Genomic DNA, 20992 nt, shown 5'->3' with positions numbered 1-20992 from the left:
AGTACTACCTGGAATAGAATGTATGTGTGCGGGAAAAGAGAAACACTGTAAAAACCTTTTGATATCTGAACCATATAAGCGTGTCCATATTGTCATATGAAGTTTCTGTGTGGTCCCTATACACAACATTTACATTTTCTACGTTTTGTAACTTTTTCTTTGGTTTCCCACCTTGATGAAAAGGTTCTCACCTTCCGGGGAGAAAACAGTTCTCCCCCTGATGAAAAGGTTCTCACCTTCCGGGAGAAAACAGTTCTCCCCCCTGAGGAAAAGGTTCTCACCTTCCGGGAGAAAACAGTTCTCCCCCTGATGAAAAAGGTTCTCACCTTCCGGGAGATAAACAGTTTCTCCCCCCTGTGAAAAGGTTCTCACCTTTCATCATTATGAGACCCCCGAATTCACCCCAGTCTACATACACTTATCATGTGGGTTACGAATGTAAAGATTACAAATGTCGTGTATGAGCCTCCGTACCTAACTAACTGAACTAGCTGAAGTTTCAGAAACATTACCTCGCAGTGAAACCACTATCACTTCGTGAAATTTACACTTGAGCTGTCGTGCCATATCAGTGGTCGTGGCAAATTGTTGCTTTGAACTAAGATCGAGTGTTCAGCAATATAAGGCTTCTTTATCACGTAAGTTTGTACTTTATCTAAAGCGACAGTAAAGCTCTAGGTTCTGTGTTCATTTTGTCCCAGCTGTAGTTTTGCCCGGCAGATTACGTTCTGTTTCCACAAGGTGTCAAACACCGACATTGACAAATAGGTATGCGATCAATAGAAATATCAACTTCCATATAGAAGTGTTGAAACATGAGGCAATGTTGCTCATGTTAACAGAAAATTCGTACGCCCTCCCCTCAATAAGACTGGAGGATTTTCACAATTTGCAGTTACGTTAGTCGTGTAGGTCGTTGACCTCTCAATTCATTTGACATTTTTTCATTCAAATGATCAATGAACAAAAAAGTATTTTGGTCGCCTCCTGTTTTATTCGGTTTTATTTGTTTTTCACAATGAATGAAATGTCACCTGAAAAAGAAAACAAATCTGAGCGTTTCAAGTACCAGTGAGCTACGAAAGTGTACAAGAATAGTTGAAGGAGGATTGAAAACTGATATGATGTGCGTTTAGTTTTTTTTACTAGCCCAACAGCCGTTGAAACTTTTGAAAGTTCCAAGCAAGGTATCTACTGGTGGTTCGAAGTTTTTCCAATCTGACTTTTCTTGATCCTTTGCAAAGGAGAACCAAATATTAAGATGGGCGCAAAGTAAGTGAAATTTTCCCATACTGGATGAAATAGGCAGCAGTCCGGGGATAAACAGAGCCCTTCCTGTCCGCCTGGGCTAGCGTTTTACTGTGATGGATGCTGGATTTATTTGCAATGTAACCCTGTTACGACATGCACTGTAAAACACCCAGATAAATATAGGTAAAGCATCTTTCCAAGTTAATCATTTCGAATTGCCGTGATGAACTAATGGTGAATGCCAAGAAAATGACTTAATCCACAACCATCAAGTCACAATACAGTCCGACCACAGGCATCACTCGTACAGTTCTTTCGTCTAACACTAATTTCTTGGTTTAACACTAATTCCATCGTCTTACAATAAGGTTTTCTTTCCCAAGGTAGACCATGCAGCTATTCGAATAACCTAGCTGCCCATCCCTCTTCAGAAAAAGATGACTCGGCCCCTCAGATTGAAGATTCACGATGCTCTCAATAGCAGCTTGCTAATGGACGCGGAGGGGATGGGCATATTTATCGGAGGGCGCCGGCGCAACCGGAAGAAGAAGAACAAGAAAAACGGTGGGTAAACTGTTATCATGTAATGACGCTTGTTGTTACACATAATTGGAGACTGCCAAAAGCCATCAATCCCAAAATCTGTTAAACTTAAAAATAATTAATATAAGATATTTCGAAAGTGAGTTCTCTAACAAACACATCTCAACATTTTATTGACTCTTCCTTCTTAAAGATGAATAAAACAACTGAAATGGAGTCATATAATGATTATTAAAACGTCAATAAAAGTTAATGTAAACACTTTTATAGTAAAATGCTTCACATGTATTAGAATCAATGATTTGGAGCAACTGAATGTGTATAACACATCTCACGGATTTTATCCATTAATACGTCTGTACTCGTTAAACCTGCGGGGTCAGCCAGTGTAACTAGTTCTTGCCCTGACAGTGTCTGCACTTCTCTACAGGTCAAAGCAAGAAGAAAACTAAGAAAATGATAACAAGAGCAAACCCGTTTTCAACGAATCGTCTGGAAGTTCCAGTGGTAAGTATACGCTGACCGTATGAACTATGACCTTTTGTCACATGGTAAGCGGACCAAGGTCACAGAGATTAACATACACATTTGTTATGCAACTGTGCGAAAAGAGCAAGATTCCTGTTCAAGAATAACCCTTTTGCTATTTCATCAAATTCCAGTCATATGTTTGTACTTCTAAATATAACATGTACACTGTATATTGTGTATGTAGTTATGTTATCCTCTTATATGAGCGGTAAAGCTCAACTGTTGTATTTGTTATATTAAGTGGGTTCTAAAAGTTTGTTGAGAGTTGTGTCCCTTTATGGAACGCATTGATGTTCTTCTTCTGATATTAACTGGATTCTTGGTTCAAACTATTTGCTGTCTTTGCCATGCATTTGTTGGAGAACAGTGTGTTTGATTCGTGTAGACATAAAAAAGAAAACTTACATATAGCGAATGTATTAGCCCGTGAATGCACGTTGTGTTAAAGTTTCTTTTATATCAAAAAAAATCTTTTACGAGCAAACCTATAATTAAGAAATGATTACCGCTTAACATGCCCTCCAAACAGACAATAGAAGGTATCAATCACCAAAGTATTAACATGTTATTAAGATGTTTTCAGGTATACCTGTTAGAAAAGAAGGATATCTTATGCACATGTGCCATCTCTCTATATGTAGTCCTTCTCTGTAACTAATGATGGTTTATACTTACGCTGAATATATTGCAATAACAGTGAACCACAATTTATATATTTTTTTTCTCCGAAGGAAAGGCTGCTTTCAGTTATTTTTGGACAGTTTGGGGATATTTTCACGTGGCATGATTACAGTCTGAGGCTTGCTCTTATTTATGATGTGAATAAAGGTGCTCGGTATAAACCCATACAGATGTGTTGTGACTGTTTATCGACTGACAGTCCTCAGTAGTAGCGCTATTGCCGTAATTTGACATTGTTCCGGCAACAGGTGTGACAAAGGGTATCCAGAAATCGATATCTTTTCAAGTACAGGTGGGAGTTAGCTTTGTTCATATACCTGTACATACCTGTCGTTATTGCCTATCGGTATTTAAAAGGCTAGGAGCTCTTTGACAAAGCCGATCCACTGTTGACGATATCGATCCCTCAAATGTAGGACGCCCCTGCATGTGCAAAAGTTTTGTTTTGTCCATCGTTAATAGCGGCACTGTCCATTTTTACCACAACTGGGAATTCGTCCTGGGTAAGTTTGCATTAATACATTTACCTGTCGGACATACCCGGCAACGTTTCAATTCCTTTTTCACAGTTCATTGTGGTAATGTATGTGTAAATGTCTGATAAACTGTCATGAATAATTATTTACATTTTTATTTTTATGACCCATCCAAAAATTGCTCCGATAACAAAAATAACGAATCTGATGGCGCTTTTCTTTTTTATTAAGTAAAATAATTAAAAAATACCAAAGCCTTTTGATTCTCATCAAGAATGTTATTTATTTTCTGGGCCATTTATTCGCTTTTTTAGTTACGTCTAGGCCGGAATATTTGACCTTATAGATATTTCAACTTCTACCTGTCATTGCAAATTATTGAACTTGGCAAATTGCGATGATGATTGTCGGTGATTTAAGATGTGAATGAAGAAACCACGTATCAAATCGTTGTTTAGAAACTTCCGTTTGCATGACATAAGAGTTACTATATTTGCGACTCGAAATATATTAAGTGCAAGGAAGTCCTCTCATGGCATACTATAACCTCTATAAAGTTTGGGGTAACACAATTGAGTTTGTAATTTGAAAAAACATTCCCATCCCTGACAACCCACAATGCTAAATGTGTCATAAGAAAGGGTCGCCAAACTGGATGCATATATCGTTACACATTTACCTGGTTGTTCATTTTACGTAGAACCTATGTGAAGGGTTACTTCAGTCTTTAAAGAATTTGTATGTATTCTTGGAGTTTTACGTCGTACTTCGTCATTAGGTGTGTGAACATACAGAGTGTCATCTTGTCTTCTGGAGAAACTATTTAAAAAACATCAGTCCTTTCTCAAATCTCAAGACTCTCCAGATGGTACATCTTATCTGGACCTATTTTTGTACACGGACCAAGCCGGTTTCCTCTCTGGCAGACGTTACAAGAGGGATAGTTTCAATTTAGGTGTGTGAACATACAGTGTGTCTTCTTGTCTTCTGGAGAAACTATTTAAAAAACATCAGTCCTTTCTTAAACCTCAAGACTCTCCAGATGGTGCATCTTATCTGGAGCTATATTTGTGCTAAGACCAAACCTGTTTCCTCTCTGGCAGACTTTACAAGAGGAATAGTTTCAATTTTGACATTGTAATTTATCCTTACTTGGACACCAATATGTATCCTGCGTGTTGTGTGCTACATCCTGTGTGTTGTGTGCTACATCCTGTGTGTTTGTGTGACGATTTCAATCAACGTCACAACTTTTTACTGCAAGAACTAGTGTATCAATGATATACCATCAAATAAATTCAGTCCGGGTTTAACAATGAGTATAGTTTTCTTGTAAGTAAATATGGACGGAGCGTACAGAATCCCTTGCGCTGTGCTTCATGATTGTGTCTAATTCCGAATCACTGGGGTTAGGGGCAGTTTACTCATCGTGTGGAATTAGATCGTTAAGTTAGATATATAAACAGTTGCAATCAAAGCCTAACTGAGATAGATATTTTGTTATCGACAACTGGTGTTCTGGCATGGTACACAATTTGAACACTGATTTCACTCAATCACCTATGATATACATTGCGTCTTTCCAACATCATTGAAAACTGTTGACTGCTTCTCTTTCCATGATTCCGTCCTATTTTCGTACTTTACATACTTTCTTAGTTCTTTTTTTTGGTTTGTGTTATACGTCGTTTTGAGAATTGGCCTGCGATTATCGACCTGGAACGCCCTTATTGGTTGACTGCTGCTATACGAATGTCTGTTTCAACGCATAGATTCTCGTTTCAGAGCGAGTTCATGCCGCCAAAGCCCTGCCGCCCCTGAAGTATTTTGCCTAAGACGTCAGACATGACACCCAACCCAATGGCATTATAATGTTTCCCTGCTGTAACATCTCAGTGCGGAGCGCCAAGCAAAGCAGCAACGAGTGCCATTTTATAGTCTGGCTATGACCCGACCCGGGTTTGATCGAAGGCCTCGCCACTTCCTGTTTTTAAAATGAGAGCATGTTATATTTATGAAGGTGGAATTCAGGCATTTTACGCGTGATTGTTCTGGGCAACGACCTAGATAACGACCCGTGATGCATCTGTATGAATTCTTGATTTCTCTTGTACAGCACTCGATCAGCGCACATGTGACATGACGCGTGATTGCACGAACGCCAAATGCATGTTCTCATGAAATACCCTTGCCAAGATATCCGTTTGTGCAGAGTAATATTTGTTCAGCCCAAATGTTATAAACATATATTCCCCTATTATATAATGTCGCAATGCCTTGTGGACAACGCCCCAGATTTATGTTGACTGCCACTGGCCATATATATGCATACCAGTGGTTATTTTTGGAAAGCTGTCACAACGCTGCGTCAAAAGGATTTTCTATGTGGTGAATTAAGGATATTTTCACTTAAGTTAGGTCAGCTGCTTTGCGAAAGCCTGGTGAAAGTGGCCCTAGCCAATATATTTTTTTCACACAAATGTGGAAGCCTAATAAGAAACGAAAACTTCAAAATATAAAACAAAAATGAAGCGATAAGAACAACACCTTTGCTTTCTGTATACTGGGAACTGAAATGTTCTCCTTGGCTCTACAGGTGTGATCAGAATATATCTGTGTGCACCTGTTGCGCGTATTATTGTTGTGTCGTGTTATTTTTCCCACCCAGACGTTACAATGGGCTATTCGACCCTCTGTGGCTGAATTATTGAAGACATTTGTGACCAAATTGTTAAAGATATTTTCTACGATTTTATTATTGCCCCTGACCAGTTAAACACCGTCGCTGAGGATTTTGTTCTAGGTTGAAATGGAGAATTGCCGTGTGTATATATCGACTTTGTGTTACAGCAAATATCTTTCGACGCTAAAATCTGCAGTGTCCCGCAGCCACGACGTCGAGTATGAACAATGTCGGCTGTGTGCTGGTGATTCGGATGTGGTCTGGCGGCTCACTGCCGACTTCGGGTTCAGTGTCGACTGGAGGCTTCATATCTGCTTGGGAATTGAATCGGCGCTCAGAATGTCGGCTTGAGAATCAGTGCCAATTAGGTTTCTCTTCCGAGACGGTGCACATCCCAAAACGTTTATCAATTTGCTGCAATGTTAAATATTCGTCTGTGTGAAAACCTCTTGAAAAGAGACACAAACACCAGTACACTACACTGGCCATGCAGTTATATGGGGAAACTCTGCATGTTGAAATTCATCCTTGTTTACCGAAGTACAAAGAGCAAATTGTTGACACAGGTGTAGCGTATAGACATGCATTATGTTCATCCAGTTTTTGTAGGCTTAAACACCATATTTATACACACCAATGATTTTTGTCACGGCTTCGTGGAACATTTTCCATTCATTTACGTCGTCACTAAACGTAAACATCAATAAACATGTAGGCCTACTTCTTCTGAAAGGTTTCATTTATTTTCAACCAAGGTTGGCCATGGGTGATGTGTCCTGTTGTCAAGTGCGCTTACGTTACTACATGGCTTCTTGACCATTAAGCAGAAAGTTATGTAGCTGACATATTCTCCACAAAATAAAAAAGTAAAATGCCTTAGACCAATTATAGCTTAGGTTGCCCATGAAAGAGAGACTAATGTTATCACTTGTGCTTATTGGCTGTTACATAAACTGACTAAGCGTCGTTTTGTGCTTAATGTGCTTGTAGTAAACTGATACACACCCAGCAGAAAAGGACGTTGATCTGTCTTAGCCATGTGCACAAGGATCAAACCTTTCTACTATTTAGGGAGGCACTTATAGGGACTCGTGTCGCATGTTTTAAGCAATTATGAAAGCAGACTCAAACACTAAACTATAATAAGTAATGGTTGGATCCAATTAATCCGGTGTCCTGCGACCCCTTCTCGTGACAACGTTACCTTTCATTCCATTCCCGCTAAATGCAGTTGTGGCGTTATGACGTCACAGAAATGTTGTGTTGGACATCCGGTTGACCTGTTCGCAACAATACTGCTTATGATTTGTCCCTTGCTTGTTGTGGACAGTTCAGATAGGCCTATTGATGTTTTTTCTAGAGAATATTTTTAAAAACAGCACACGAATCATGAGTCCCAAGACAATTTTCCCGCACGTCAATGCGCAGATGTACAAGCTGATATAAAAAATACAATATCTTTGACTTCATATACTTTAAGGCTATGATGAAGACACGCTGATCACACTTTCTTGTGTGCTCAGTCCGCGTTAGTCCGCATTGTTTGGTGCATTTTTCCAGTGTAATGGAACAGTGCAAACTGTATTGCCTCCCGATAACAGTTTTACCAGTAGGGAAATTTAAAACATCAAAAATGTCATACTATCGTGCCAACTGTTGTTTTTTCATGGACGTATCTCAAATTACAATTTACCCATTTATGTGAGCGACACAAATAGTGCGGGTGAGTTATGCACTGGCTATCACAATATAGGCCTACATGTATGTATACAGAGTGAGGCCAAATCGTATGTTTATACTACTTGTGGCGAAGTAAAATGCATTTGCAGGCCATGTACACCGAAGGCTAATGAATAAGTCACAAGGTTATCTACATGTACATATAACTGTATAACGGCATTAGGTCACAGTCAATGTGAATCTGGTCACTCTATTAGGTGACTGAATTAATTAGGTATAAAATGTTATAGACGCCGATTGCAGGCTCCATGGAAGTCGCAACCGTACACAATCATGGCTCACTTTGACATTTCAAATTTGGGAGGTGACTGTCATATATGTGTGCGCTAATGGTGGTCTTACGTTTGTAATCTGTGCACCGGCAATACCTGGCACGGATCCACTTAGATTATGTAGTATAATATTCGGTTGGGAATATAAGTCCAAAAGACACGTGCAGTTGTTCACGCCAAAGTCATCGAGCTTTTCGATTCTCCCGGTATATGCCCATCTTTTAGATCGTGTGTACTGAGCAGATATGATCCTGGAAAATATTTGGTTGCTTGAGTTCTACTTATAGATCAAGATTAGACCAAAGCAATAAAACTATTAGAAGATCTATGGACCTGTTCAAAGAAATAGCAATGAATACGTTGTAGTACACATAGCGAAGGACATTTGTATGTATGTTCATGTTACAAGCATCTTCGAACTTATACATTGGGCATTATATGTTTATGATGAAACTGTGATAAGAACGAATTTTCTCTTTAAAGAATTGGCCTTTGCGTGACTTTTACATAATATTCGAAAGCACCTGTTTCATATTATACCGCATCGAGTAATAAATGCCGAACCAGTGAAGATTTTGGATAGGCAATGCAATGTCAAAGGTCATTTATATTTAAATTCATTCCCCTTGTTTTATTTAACAGTACACTGTTAAGAGAAAAGGGTCAAAACTACCAGAACTAGGGCCAGATATGACCAACTCCAAATATTAGAGTCACTTATCAAACCCTATAATTTAGGGTCAAGCGACAATCGGATTGACCTGCCCCATACATAAGGGTGACATGATCCTAAATTCTAGGCTTACTCGGCACAATTTAATAGTGTGCGGGTGAGTGCTTGAGGTTTAACGTCGTACTCATATCCTATCCCTTCATGCTGAACGACAAGCTTCTTCCTTTAGAGTGTGACTCGACCCAGGATTGACACTGGATCTACCGCTTCCGTGGTGGTCGCTCTACCAACTGTGCCCTAAACCCTAAAAATGAGGGTCGCAAATATATAGGGTCAGTGTTTCAACTCTAAAAATCTGTCTTGCTTACAACAATGACCCTTGTTGTTAGCGTCAAACATTTCGACCCTTATTTTCCGATCCTATTTTTCAAGGTCATTTTGCCTGCAATCCTGAAAAATTAGGTCGAGCTGACCCTAAAATTTTGACAGTGTATGGAATTAGCATGCACTCTACGTAATATCATTATTAAATAATGCGCGGGGTCTCCGTGGCTCAGTTGCTTAGCGCGCTTGCTCAGCGTAATGACCAAGGAGCCTCTCATCAATGCGATCGCTGCGAGTTCAAGTCCAGCTCATGCTGGCCTCCTCTCCGGCCGTACGTGAGAAGGTCTGCCAGCAATCTGTGGATGGTCGCGGGTTTCCCCCCGGGCTCTGCCTGGTTTCCTCCCACCATAATGCTGGCCCCCGTTGTATATGTGAAATATTCTTGAGTACGGCGTAAAACGTCTATCAAATAAATAAATATTAAATTCTGACACGAGGCCTTGGTATTGAATAAAATTTCTTTCTAGTGAGTATTTCGCAACATACACGCTATCTTTGAAATTCATGTATCTGGTTGGTTTAAACTAAACTGTTAGAACATCTGTGACCGGAAGGTGTGGCGCCACACGAAAACGGCAAGCTTTGCCTGTTCAACATATAGAATCAGATGTTTTTTGTGGTCGATTCTTTTATATTGGCTAGAAGTAGCAATGATGACTATACGAAGTCTCAGTTTCGCGATAAATGGAACAATTCGTATAATCAAAGTGATTATAAAATTGGGTATTTCTTTATAAAGGCTATGTGATACCGCGTATGATAGTTAACAGTGGATTGTTATTTTGTTTCTTTTTGATTAATTCAGTTTGTTTAGCTATACGTGACGAAGGCTGCAGGTTGACATAGCTTTGCAGCAAGAGGGATGCAGTTGTGAACAGCTGCTGCGATATGCAGCTCTACCCTGGACATAACAATACGACAAACCTGCTGCCAGTCGACAGCGCCTAGGTCTGCTCATTATTGCAGCTTCATTCATACAGGCTTATTGCACTGGCTCTGAGCCTCGCCACTGAATATCTATGGAAGGAAAAAGCTACGAGCATTTAGGGATTATTCGTGTCACAATATAGCTGCTGGCTCCACTAGCTGGGAAAACTGACATTTTGCCTGTGCCACACATATTAACGCGGCTAAAACAGACAATGCAAAGGAGCCCATGCAAGCAACAGGTCCAGCCATATTGACGTGTCGTTTGTCAAACTTCAGCAGCATTGAAAAAACGAAGCCATCCCTTAATGCTTTGTATCGTGTATTGATGAGGTTTGGGAATTGACAGCAGTGAATTCGCTTTGAATTCGGCCGTCTCTGACCTATTTCAAACCCACCAAGGTAAGAGTTCTGCGAAGGCTGATAATTCTTCAGAGCATAGGTGTTCTGTAAAACGGGTTTCTTTTGTAAGTGCCAATGCGAAATCCCTTGTATTATCTAGGAAACTATGATCAGTACATACACAAAATATAAATATAGTCATATGGATGAAGTCACAATTTAATTTCTTTCTCAACGAAACATAATGCGTATATGTACTGCCTAAAATTATACCGTTTATGTCATAAAAGATTCTCAAACCGTAAGTCTTCGAATTCGTTTATGAATACTTCAACCTATTGATCCTCTAATTACACTGTAAATGGCATATATGTTGATCTGTTCAGACAACCACATATTTTATTATTTCCTTTTATCCATCAAATGATTGTTTGAAAAGTGAAGCTTACTTTTACGTGCTGTTAAAGGCAAGTAAAAGCACATTCATTTTTCATATCAGAACGGTTTCCTATTAATCCCAATTATTTTCTGAATGACATGAAAACCTAAGTTTTGTATTCTTACCAGTACCGGAAGGTATCGGATTTGCCATGGGCAAAACCTTGAATTAGAGATTGATGATGAAATGTTTTATTTATACGTCAGATCATAATTAGACTTTGCCAAGCATTTGGAAGCAAAGGGAATCCCTTTTTTCTCGCTTAATAAAGACAAATGTTTTGTTTTTAATGATTTCTTACCCACCTGTCCTAACCCAATAGGGTTTGAGTACGGAGTATGATCTCATTAAAACGATCCGTTCATTTCCAGTGGATTGAATCTTGTTTCCTGTATCCAGCAGAACCTTGGACACGTTTTGCAGCTTCACTGATTTCATATTATCGTCCATATAATCAACCAGTGAATGTTGTTGACTGCAATTTTCAAAGCTTATTTTTCTGAATATCAACGCACGTTTTTTCATTTGCCGGCGTAAGTGCCTTACCCTCAAATGAGTATTCAAGCGATTACTTAAACCAGTACACCTGGAACAGACTTATAAATAATTATAAGACATACCGTTTATACGACATAAACTCAAGTGTCTACCAACATTAGTATTTGTGTATGTCAGTGTTGGATAAACGTAGTTTGGAGCTGTAAACCAGAATTACGGCAAGACGTTTTTTCTAAGATATATTGTTAAATTCTGTACTCTTTCATACAATGCAGATACCATAAGTCTGTACAGTAGTAATTAATGGATATAGTCCTTATGGTTGACGACTGGTATGCGAATGCATATTTTGAAGCCCAGTTTTACAATTTGCTTCCCAGTTTTGACAGCATGTCATTTATGTACTAGATCTGGACAATATGAAATTATATTGTTCGCTTGTAACCTTTCAGGCATACCTGGAATTACGATAGGGAACACAGAATATTCATTCTAAAGCTGCTGAAATTTACAAGTATGAAGACATCATACGCCATTCTTGCAAATGTCGCCAGGGGTTGCTTCAGTGCAAACTGTTCATGAATTATTCACTGCAATTAGCCCAAATGAACTGCCATTTTGTTGTTGTAACGAACACATCTCGAAACACGCCGTATAACAAAACTAGAGGTCTTTACCTGAAGGTGCTCTTTGACCATGACCTTTTATAGACAGAATGTTGATGCATGGCAGGGGACAATTCACTGTAAAATTACATTTGGCCACAGAGATAATTTTGATCCTATAAAATCCACTCAGTGATAAATAGATCGCTAGAAAAAGTCAGACCCTAAAATCCAATTATTGGTATTACAGGAGAATGTTTGTTTTCGCTTTACAAGTCTACCACAGTAATAAATGCGTTTAAAGATGTCATACCCGTTCAAATGAAGGCAAAAGACATGCAGCTACCTGTATGTGTAATAGTTTAAATCCCTAGCAGTTCATTTGTGGTTAGACTCTATTACAGGCTGACTACAAAGCCCAGGGAGATGCACCAGCTGTTTCTACATGTTCTCTAACATACGGTACTCATGTGACCTTTTCCCGTTTTCCCCATCTATGACGCTAGTGGTCATTGGCATCCATTGGACCATGTGTTGAGATATTGTGGACCGAGTAGTAGCTATACCCTGCATTCATTTCAGTCCTCGTTTTGACCCTTTTAAAAATGTCAAAGACTACAGCAAATCGAGTAAAATGCACAGCAGTGACGACAATGTGAGAGTTGGTAAATTGTCACACGTATTACAGGGAAATGTACTATCGTGCACAGTTTAATTTGGGAACGAGCTCATTTGTATTGTAATCTACCACCACAAATGAGTCTTTTTTACATGTCTGATTGAATATCACTGTCATATACACAAGGTGTCTGTAAGGCTCTCATATATCTAGAAATACACAAAATATATGTTACACGCGTTATAGCAATGAAGCCACGCCATAGGAAAGAGTGACAGCTGTTCACATATGACATTTGAAAGTTTTACTACTATACCTGTCCGTGACATGCAGACTTAAAAATTCTAGCATTAACCCTTAGAACTATGGCTACACTTTTTATCAGATAATAGGCTTGTAAGGTGTTTCCATGACAGGAGTATTTTTTAATTTACTCTCACGTTTTCATAAGGTCCTATAATGTCTTGGTAATGTACAGAAGGCTTTTTTTGCCTTAAATTGGGAAACCTTTAGACACGTACCACAATTGTAAAAGGTTCCAATCTGATCAAATGTATTAAACTTGATCGAACATGATTAAGACTTACACTTACTGAATAATAATGGAAGTTAAATTTATGTTTGCCCTTTTGTTACCTGCCAAGTGCTACTTAGAATCAGGTACAAATGTGAATGTCCTATATTTGTGCCATTTTTCCGCTTCATTGCATTTTTCGGATATTGTGCTCAGGTTGGGTAATTGCTCTTGGCAAGTTGCCACTACCCCTATGCGTTAATTGCTATATGTCAACCAAACATCGGACCAGTCGTACAAGTAGTGAAGAATTCACCTGTCATCCTTTGAAACTGCACAAGGAAGTCGAATCTCTGGATTTTACAATATTGCCACAGCGATATGTTAAGATTTATATACAATCGTTGGCACGGAGAAAATTTTATAAGGAAAGTTGTGATTTAATGTTCAGTTTTTGTCTGTACAAATTTGAATGATGTAAATACAATAACAAAACCTTTTCCTGCAACGTCGCATTTTGCATATAAATAATTATCGTCTTTCAGTGCACAAAAACGTAGTATGTACAAGTTCTTTCAGCTAGCCAATGGCTTTTCCACGCTTAAGTATGGTGTACATTATTTTGGGGGGGTGGAGGGGGGTCGTCTTGGTAAATGAACAATGTGGAAAAGATTTAAAGCAATTCACACTTTTACCCGATTCTAAGTGGCAGTTAAGGTTCAGCTAAAAATAAATTAGGATTTTTAAAATGAACAAGCCTATAGGGCCAATTAACTCCGCAATCATCTAGATGAAGGAGCCGCCGTATTTCGCGTGTCGATCTCAGCAAAAGTTTCGTATGTAGACACCCACAAGTGATATAGACAATAGACACCCACAAGTGATATAGACAATAGACATCCACAAGTGATATAGACAATAGACATCCACAAGTGATATTTGCCAGAAAATGTTTCAGGAGAAGAGTCCTTCTCAGATGTTACAGCCCGCGGCATTCAGGGGAAAGAGTCAGCCAGATTGCCTTGTCCTTAAGTTTGGCATGAGGAGAATAGACAACAAGTCTTTAGACTCGGGCCAAATGATGTCATAATCGCAATGGTTTTCAATGTATACGGATTAAAATAGACATAACTATGTGAGAGCAGCGTAATGGTTTTCATTGCCACCCGTGAAATAACTATCACATATTTTTCAACACCAAGACATTTAAATGAGGAACATATTGTCATTGCCCTCGTAATTCTATGTTGCGTGACATTTCCTCCACATTACACACTTTAGTAAAGTGAAGTTGTACGCACTTGTGTTGCTTGACAGCAATCAACGTAAGTTGATGTCATATTTGATCCGCTTTATTTCATAGAACATCTCGCTATTTGCTTGCTAATACGCAATCATGGTTGACTCTAGAAAACAAAAATACACCACAGTACCAGTATCACTTTATTTTAAGGTTCGAAGTAAATACGTTTTCCTTTTAGTTGATTTTTGCTCCTATTTCATTTTAAATTGGGCTATTCAAAGAAAAGTAGATTTTATATCTACATGGAATCTTTGTTGATATACCCAACATGTTGTTTTGGTTACTATGGATACGCCAATTTTATGTAATAACAGCTAAAAGTATGTCATGCATACCTAAACGACATTTGTACAAATCAGGGTAGACTGGTTGACATTTCACAGTGTCGATAATTAGTGTGCCTTCGCTTAATGTAGTCTTTGGCTTTGTTAGCAGGAGCTATGCGAACAGTAATCCTACATGTCTAACACAGCGCTTGTTTGTCCCATGTGCATCTAGAAGGTCATCTGCCAAGCACACTGGCTTATGCAATCATGCTTCTGCTAATAATACCAGATATTTTCAATGTTTAGATATGAACCTGTGAATCACAGTATCCTCGAGATCGTTTATACATAAAGAACAAAGCACTGAACTTTCTTACTTCGCCTACCTGTTTTGGTCATGCCATAGTATATAGAAATAACAAATTATCAAGAAAACCGTCTACCAAGATTTACTGATTATACCCGAGAGAATTAGTTTGGTATCCATTACCACTGGCAAGATCTGCCAAGATTTACCCATGCTGGTCACATTACATTTTCCAAGAGAACAGACGGCAATAAATATCGAGGGCAACTGCCTTGTTCTCAGATTAGCCTTACCGATACCAAAATGCGCAGCTAAGACCTTCTCGTAGCCCATTGATGGTCGTAGATGGTTATACAATGTAGTCTGTCTGGTTAAGACTAATATTTTATTAACCATGGCCGCATACTTATATAGGCGTACTCTGTGCAATATATTAATTAATTAATTAATTTTTTTGCACGGATTTGACTACACTCTTTGTTGGATGTTATATTATACTGAAAGCCCTTGGATCCTATGGCTTATCGATACATATTGGAAGAATTGTTTAGATCTTATTTTAGCATATTAATTAAGCTATCAAGATAAAATTTACATTAAACATATATTCTGAATTAAATCTTCGTATAAAAATCAACGCATGTTCTTATATTTCATAGAATATATTTTAAAATGAACTAAAGCATTTCAACCTAGAATTATGAGAAATTTCCGATAAAATAATCAGTTTGATATCTTCTTAGTAAAAGAGAATCATTTATTTATTAATCTAGTAGGATATTTCTGCTTGGCAGCTAAACATGATATCGTTTTATTTGTTAGCTATAGAAATAGAAATATACGCATTCTTTGTCCAGATTCCTGCTCTTCCGGTAGAAGTTCACCCAAGTCTGAGGAGAAGATCCCTTTGTTGAGCTATTGCTTGGACGAGAACGAAAACTTCGATCCGTCAGATCCTTACTGCTATTTTTGTGACGACGAAGAGGCTGAAAATACAGAGGTAGGCATCTTATTTATCTCATGGGTAAACCAGCAGGCTCATTTTCTTTATTTTTTTAAGTGAAAACGAGAAATCAGGTTATCAGATCAGTGAGTTATTTATTGCATGTCTTCACACTTAATTGCTGACTTGAGACAACTGTATGTAAACATGACAACAATATAGGACCGCCCTGCGTAATGCAATTGCCGAGATCGAAATGACCACATAAAGAAAGAACAACTAATTTTCTGCCCATTGTCTTTTACTAGAAATCTATAAAAATATTAATTAGGTGTCATTTTATTGACTGATTTGCCAATTAGAGGTAGACCTGGTTTTATCCTGGCTTCCGAGTGATTTAGTGCTTCAGTGATTTAGTCGAGCTTTTATTCCAATCACAGCCGACCAGTCGATTCACCCACAGTCCTCGTTAGGAAACCTGTAAAGAATGCTTTATTACACATTCCTTAAACCCATGCCTGATTTAATGCTGATCCACCAACACTTCTCTCCGGTAGATGTCGTTCCTATTTAAGAAGAAGGCCAAGGAAGTGAAAACAGAGAAGGCGGTCGTGAACGAGATGCAGACTCGTGCGGAGGAGTCCAAACCCGAGGTGAAGGCCGAGCCCCCTGCCCCGGCTCAGGCGGTACAGAAGGAGGAGAAGCCCGCGCTAGAGGAGAGCACGGAGAAGGCTGTGGACGGAGGGGCCGTCACTGAGGTCAGAACTCACAAATGTCATAACCAAGTCACCATATAAGCATAAAGTAGCACCTCCCCCCCCCCACTCTCTCGTATATTTTCGATCAGTCCAGTCTTGTGTTTTATAAAAGTATGGAAGCCTGATAATATCATCACAATGCTATGACAGTATCGCAACCAAGACTGGTAGCATGCGTGTCATGTGGAATCAATGGGACCATGGCCTGTGATGCTACGAAGTGATGCTGCGAACCGATGGCTCGTTCTTTGTTTCTAATTTCGACTTCCGTTAAAGTTTCTTTGGTATCATTTACCGGACCGCTACCTTCGCGTTTATACGATGGATAAAATGGAGAAAACGTGTCCATGCTACCGGTATCGAGGGTTATTTGACAATGATGAAATGAAAACCTTACCACAGTCGTTTTTGCAATAAAAAGGGTTTAGATTCATGACATTGTTTTTGTAATTACATAACTCCCCCTTTATTGGTAATTGTGAGCGCTGAATGAGTATAAACCCAAGTTACTGTATAAGCTTGAACTCATTTGTTACAAAAGAGAATAAGACCTTGGATCTCTAGTTTATCTTAAGGCTTTCTGTGGTTAAAGTCTTATGGCTTGCTCTTGAAATTTAGTCATGCTTGTTGGATTTACAGACTAAACCTGCCGAATCTGAAGAGAAAGCCCCAGTTGTTGACGGCGAAGCCAAGCCTAGTGAGAAGGAAGAGAAGAGCGAAAAGTCGCCCTTGGTGAGCAACAAAGACATGGGCCCCGGTGGATGCCTGTGCTGTACCATACTTTAGTAGATTCAAGATGGCATGCACTTTTACAGCGCCTGCATGTACAAAGTGATCTAAGATCCTAATGCATGGATATTCACAGAGACTTATCTCGACTGGGGAATATGTGGCGAGAGCTGTAGGTAATCGCGTTTGTTACATGTTTGCGAATAACAAGCTGTCAGAACTGCATGTCAAGAAAAGGCAAATTATAAATAAGCTATCAAAAATTTATTCTGGCTGTGGAAATGTTCTGCTTTACACCTGGATTGTAGTGATACAATTTTGTACATCTTGTTTGTGAATATTAATAAAAAATGCCATTTTATTGAGAATTATATTCAATACAGTAACAACGTAAAATTTAAATATAAGTTTTAAGAGTTTAATTTAAAACAGTTATCTTTAGAATAGTATAGCTTTGTAGTTTTATGAAATGATTTTAATTAATGTTGATAACAAATTACTGACACTATGTCGGAAGCAATTTTGTGGGCATGTTTAAATTATACTTTGCCTGTCTGAAAGATGGCTATGTGTATTTGTCGTTTTCCTGTGTTGAAAGTAAAATCGATTTAAATTCGGCCAATTCAGTGTTTAGTCTACATCCTATCAAATTTAAATATTTCTTGAATTTGTTATTACAGTACATATCCAAATTTTAAAAAAATGCATAGTGACAATGTACCGGGGTAAGTGCCAAAACAGTCTTTAAAATACGCTATAATTTCCATTTGTTTTGATATTAAAATCTTCTTTTTTGCACATTGAACCAATTTATCTAAAGTTGTAAATTGCCAGTGTATAAAGATAAACATAGTCTTCTTCCTAACTTTAAATAATACTAAACACAGCTAGTGAAAGCTGGGAATTTCTTCTTCTTGTTTTTGCACGTAATGCTGAATTGTTTTATTTTCATTTTTATTTGAAATTTGAAATGTATTCAAATTTGAAGTAGAACGCCTAGATGACGTATTATTTGAATCTCCGTCAAACTATATCTATTTTCCGAACCATTTTCCTTTTGTTGGCGAGGGCAATATTAGACAATCGTTTAAGCAGATTTATGTTTTCATGAATAATTCGGAAGATAAAATCATACAGAAGAGTCCTTTTGAGAAGTTTAGTCGAGAGTTCCCCGACTATTTGTAATGGCGAAAATGTCTTGCTTGTTGCAAGTCTTTAAAAATAAAGTTATGTTGACTTAAATTTCTCATATTTATTTTCCCATCTTTCCATTCCCTGTACCGAAACGCTCGATCTGGCATGCAGGCTCCCTGGTTATTTAAACTTACCTACATAAACATTAACAAGAATTATGTCATGTATGTACATGGTGCATGTACATTGTAGCGATTGTCTTTAATTTGAATTCAGCCGTATTGGTGTGAGAAAGACGGTCTATTGGTGAAATTGTTCATGCCATACAAGCAGCGATATATGCCCTGTAACATCGGATATCATGAAAGCTCGCTAAGTTTCTGTTTTGGGTAATTTGGGCTTGTCCTAATAGTCAAGCAAAAGCTCTGAACCACATGCCGGGCCTTGGACATTCAACAGTCAGCACTATACCACTGACCCAAATGGCGAGCATGGTAGGTGTCGTGATGTGTGTGTTGCTGTCTCCCAGGCTTTGTATTTGATGTCCCAACTGTTTTACTTGCATCTTTACATTTACTGTAAATGTTTGATTATCTAAAAAGAAAAGAGAAAAAACATCGATATGTATATGAAAGGGTTGATAGCTTAAAAGAGAATGTAATACTCAGTGATTGTATAGAGAACTCCTTCCCTTAGAGAGTTGTGCTGTGCTATTGTGTGTCTCTATATATGTAACATGTAAACTTAACATCAGATAGGAAAGAAGACTTCTATCTGAGAAGAGTTCTATGTATTGGTCTGTCCAAATAAAACACGTCCCCCCCCCCCCCGAACGACATCTCTGTAAGAAAAAATGTCGATATTCTAAGTTTACCATCGCGTTTTTCTATGTCCATTTCCTACTGAAAACTGAAACTGTCTTCCTGTTATCGAAACATTGTCCCTGGCATTTTTTTTTTCTTCGTCTATAAATAGCACTGTCTGAGGGCCTAATTGGTGCCCAGAGGTCACCGTCTTACATAGCTGTCGTATAATGGTACATGTTTACCATGGTAACGTATCCGTTCACTCAGATATATTGCCATGGGCGTTACACCATGCCCACGATGTTACGACTGTTTCGTAGGACGGGCCTAGATTTTGACCACGGTTCGAAGTGTACCAGAACTACCGCAACAAGTAGCTGGGCAGAATAGCTTGTTTGATTACTTTTATGTATTTAATAAAGACTATATGCAACACACTTTATGCGTTTTTAATCCGATCCCGAAGCAGTAGTATTTATGCGTGTGTGGGTGTGTCTATGTATTTATCTGCACGAAAAATTAAAAAGACAATTAGTCTATTCCATGGTCCCACAATATACACTATGGTGCTCTTGCGCTTGGTATTGAAAGGGGTGAATGGTTAATTCTGTCAACGAGGGCCCAAGTTCGAATCCAGATTCCCCATGTATTTGGAAAAGTGAAGTGCATAAGTGCCACAACAGAAGTAGCAGTTATGCTTAGCTCCTTAGTTAACCTAAATGTTGACACACGCATGAACAGCTGATAGGCTAAGTGATTAAGAAAAAGAAACAAGCAATGGTAAATTTGTGCTTCCGTGAACATTCGGTGTATCATTGATCTTAACTCCATATGCAAAACTTGTTGAAAGTGCATGGAATATGGCGTGGTTCTTATTTCAGCCTCAAACTCTGGATAATCTTTCTGTGAACACTGAACTATGTACTTGCCTTAAAGCTTTCACCCTATACGATGTCATGTATGGAATGTTGTTGTGATCGGTCGTGGATCTTTTGTTTCCACATTACAAATAAACACCAAGGGGTTGACACGGTAACTTCAAAAGTGCGATGAAGCTATATAGGAACACAGCCTCATAGACCAAACAGAAGCCACGAAAGTGATATTCGTGTTTTGCCAGGACAAAGTGACCAAGTCTCGGGTCTTCGCTCATTTACACTTTTGTGGGTTTTGGTTTGTGTTCATGCTAGAGAAAAACTCTTGTCGCATGTCGAAGTTTTCCAACTTTATTTTCACTTATTTTTACTAACTGGAGAAGGAAGAATATTATCTTTGCAAAAAACAACAATATGATTCGCTTGTCTAGTGTTGTCTGTTGTGCTTACTTTTCAATCGTAAGCCCATGCACGAGGTGCAGTTCATGCAGTTCCAGGGCTTGAGCAGATAATTTCTAGATTCTCCTGCTCTCGCTGCTCGTGCGGCCATGGCGGTTGACGATGCGCGTATATACCCGTTTGCGCAGCCTTTAACATTCGTTGAAGATCACTTCCCTGTCTTCCACCAATATGGTACAATCGTTGAGGATCACTTACTTGTCTTCCACCAATATGGTACATTCACTGAAGATC

The 20992-nt window shown here is 38.6% G+C and overlaps 2 protein-coding genes across 5 annotated transcripts in view; one reads left to right on the top strand and one right to left on the bottom strand.

Annotated features, from left to right (window-relative positions):
• LOC135470409 (uncharacterized) overlaps positions 1–19861 on the top strand; it is a 20682-nt gene extending 821 nt beyond the window's left edge. Inside the window, exons 2-6 of one of the 3 annotated variants that reach the window (XM_064749331.1) lie at positions 1635–1815; positions 2225–2301; positions 15912–16054; positions 16555–16755; positions 17395–19861. In XM_064749331.1, coding sequence (XP_064605401.1) covers positions 16555–16755; positions 17395–17541 — 348 coding nt within the window. In that variant the 5' untranslated portion in view covers positions 1635–1815; positions 2225–2301; positions 15912–16054 and the 3' untranslated portion in view covers positions 17542–19861. Of the gene's footprint in view, positions 1–1634; positions 1816–2224; positions 2302–10373; positions 10564–15911; positions 16055–16554; positions 16756–17394 lie in introns of those variants that run through there. The other 2 variants (XM_064749332.1, XM_064749334.1) reach the window with 2 other exon arrangements.
• The window catches only part of LOC135470161 (emerin homolog 1-like), a 238355-nt gene that overhangs the window by 194097 nt on the left and 23266 nt on the right, over positions 1–20992 (bottom strand). The window lies entirely within an intron of this gene.

This window comes from Liolophura sinensis, chromosome 7 (genome assembly GCF_032854445.1).
Source record: "Liolophura sinensis isolate JHLJ2023 chromosome 7, CUHK_Ljap_v2, whole genome shotgun sequence".
Taxonomy (NCBI): domain Eukaryota; kingdom Metazoa; phylum Mollusca; class Polyplacophora; order Chitonida; family Chitonidae; genus Liolophura; species Liolophura sinensis.
This window is presented reverse-complemented; position numbering and strand designations above follow the sequence as displayed.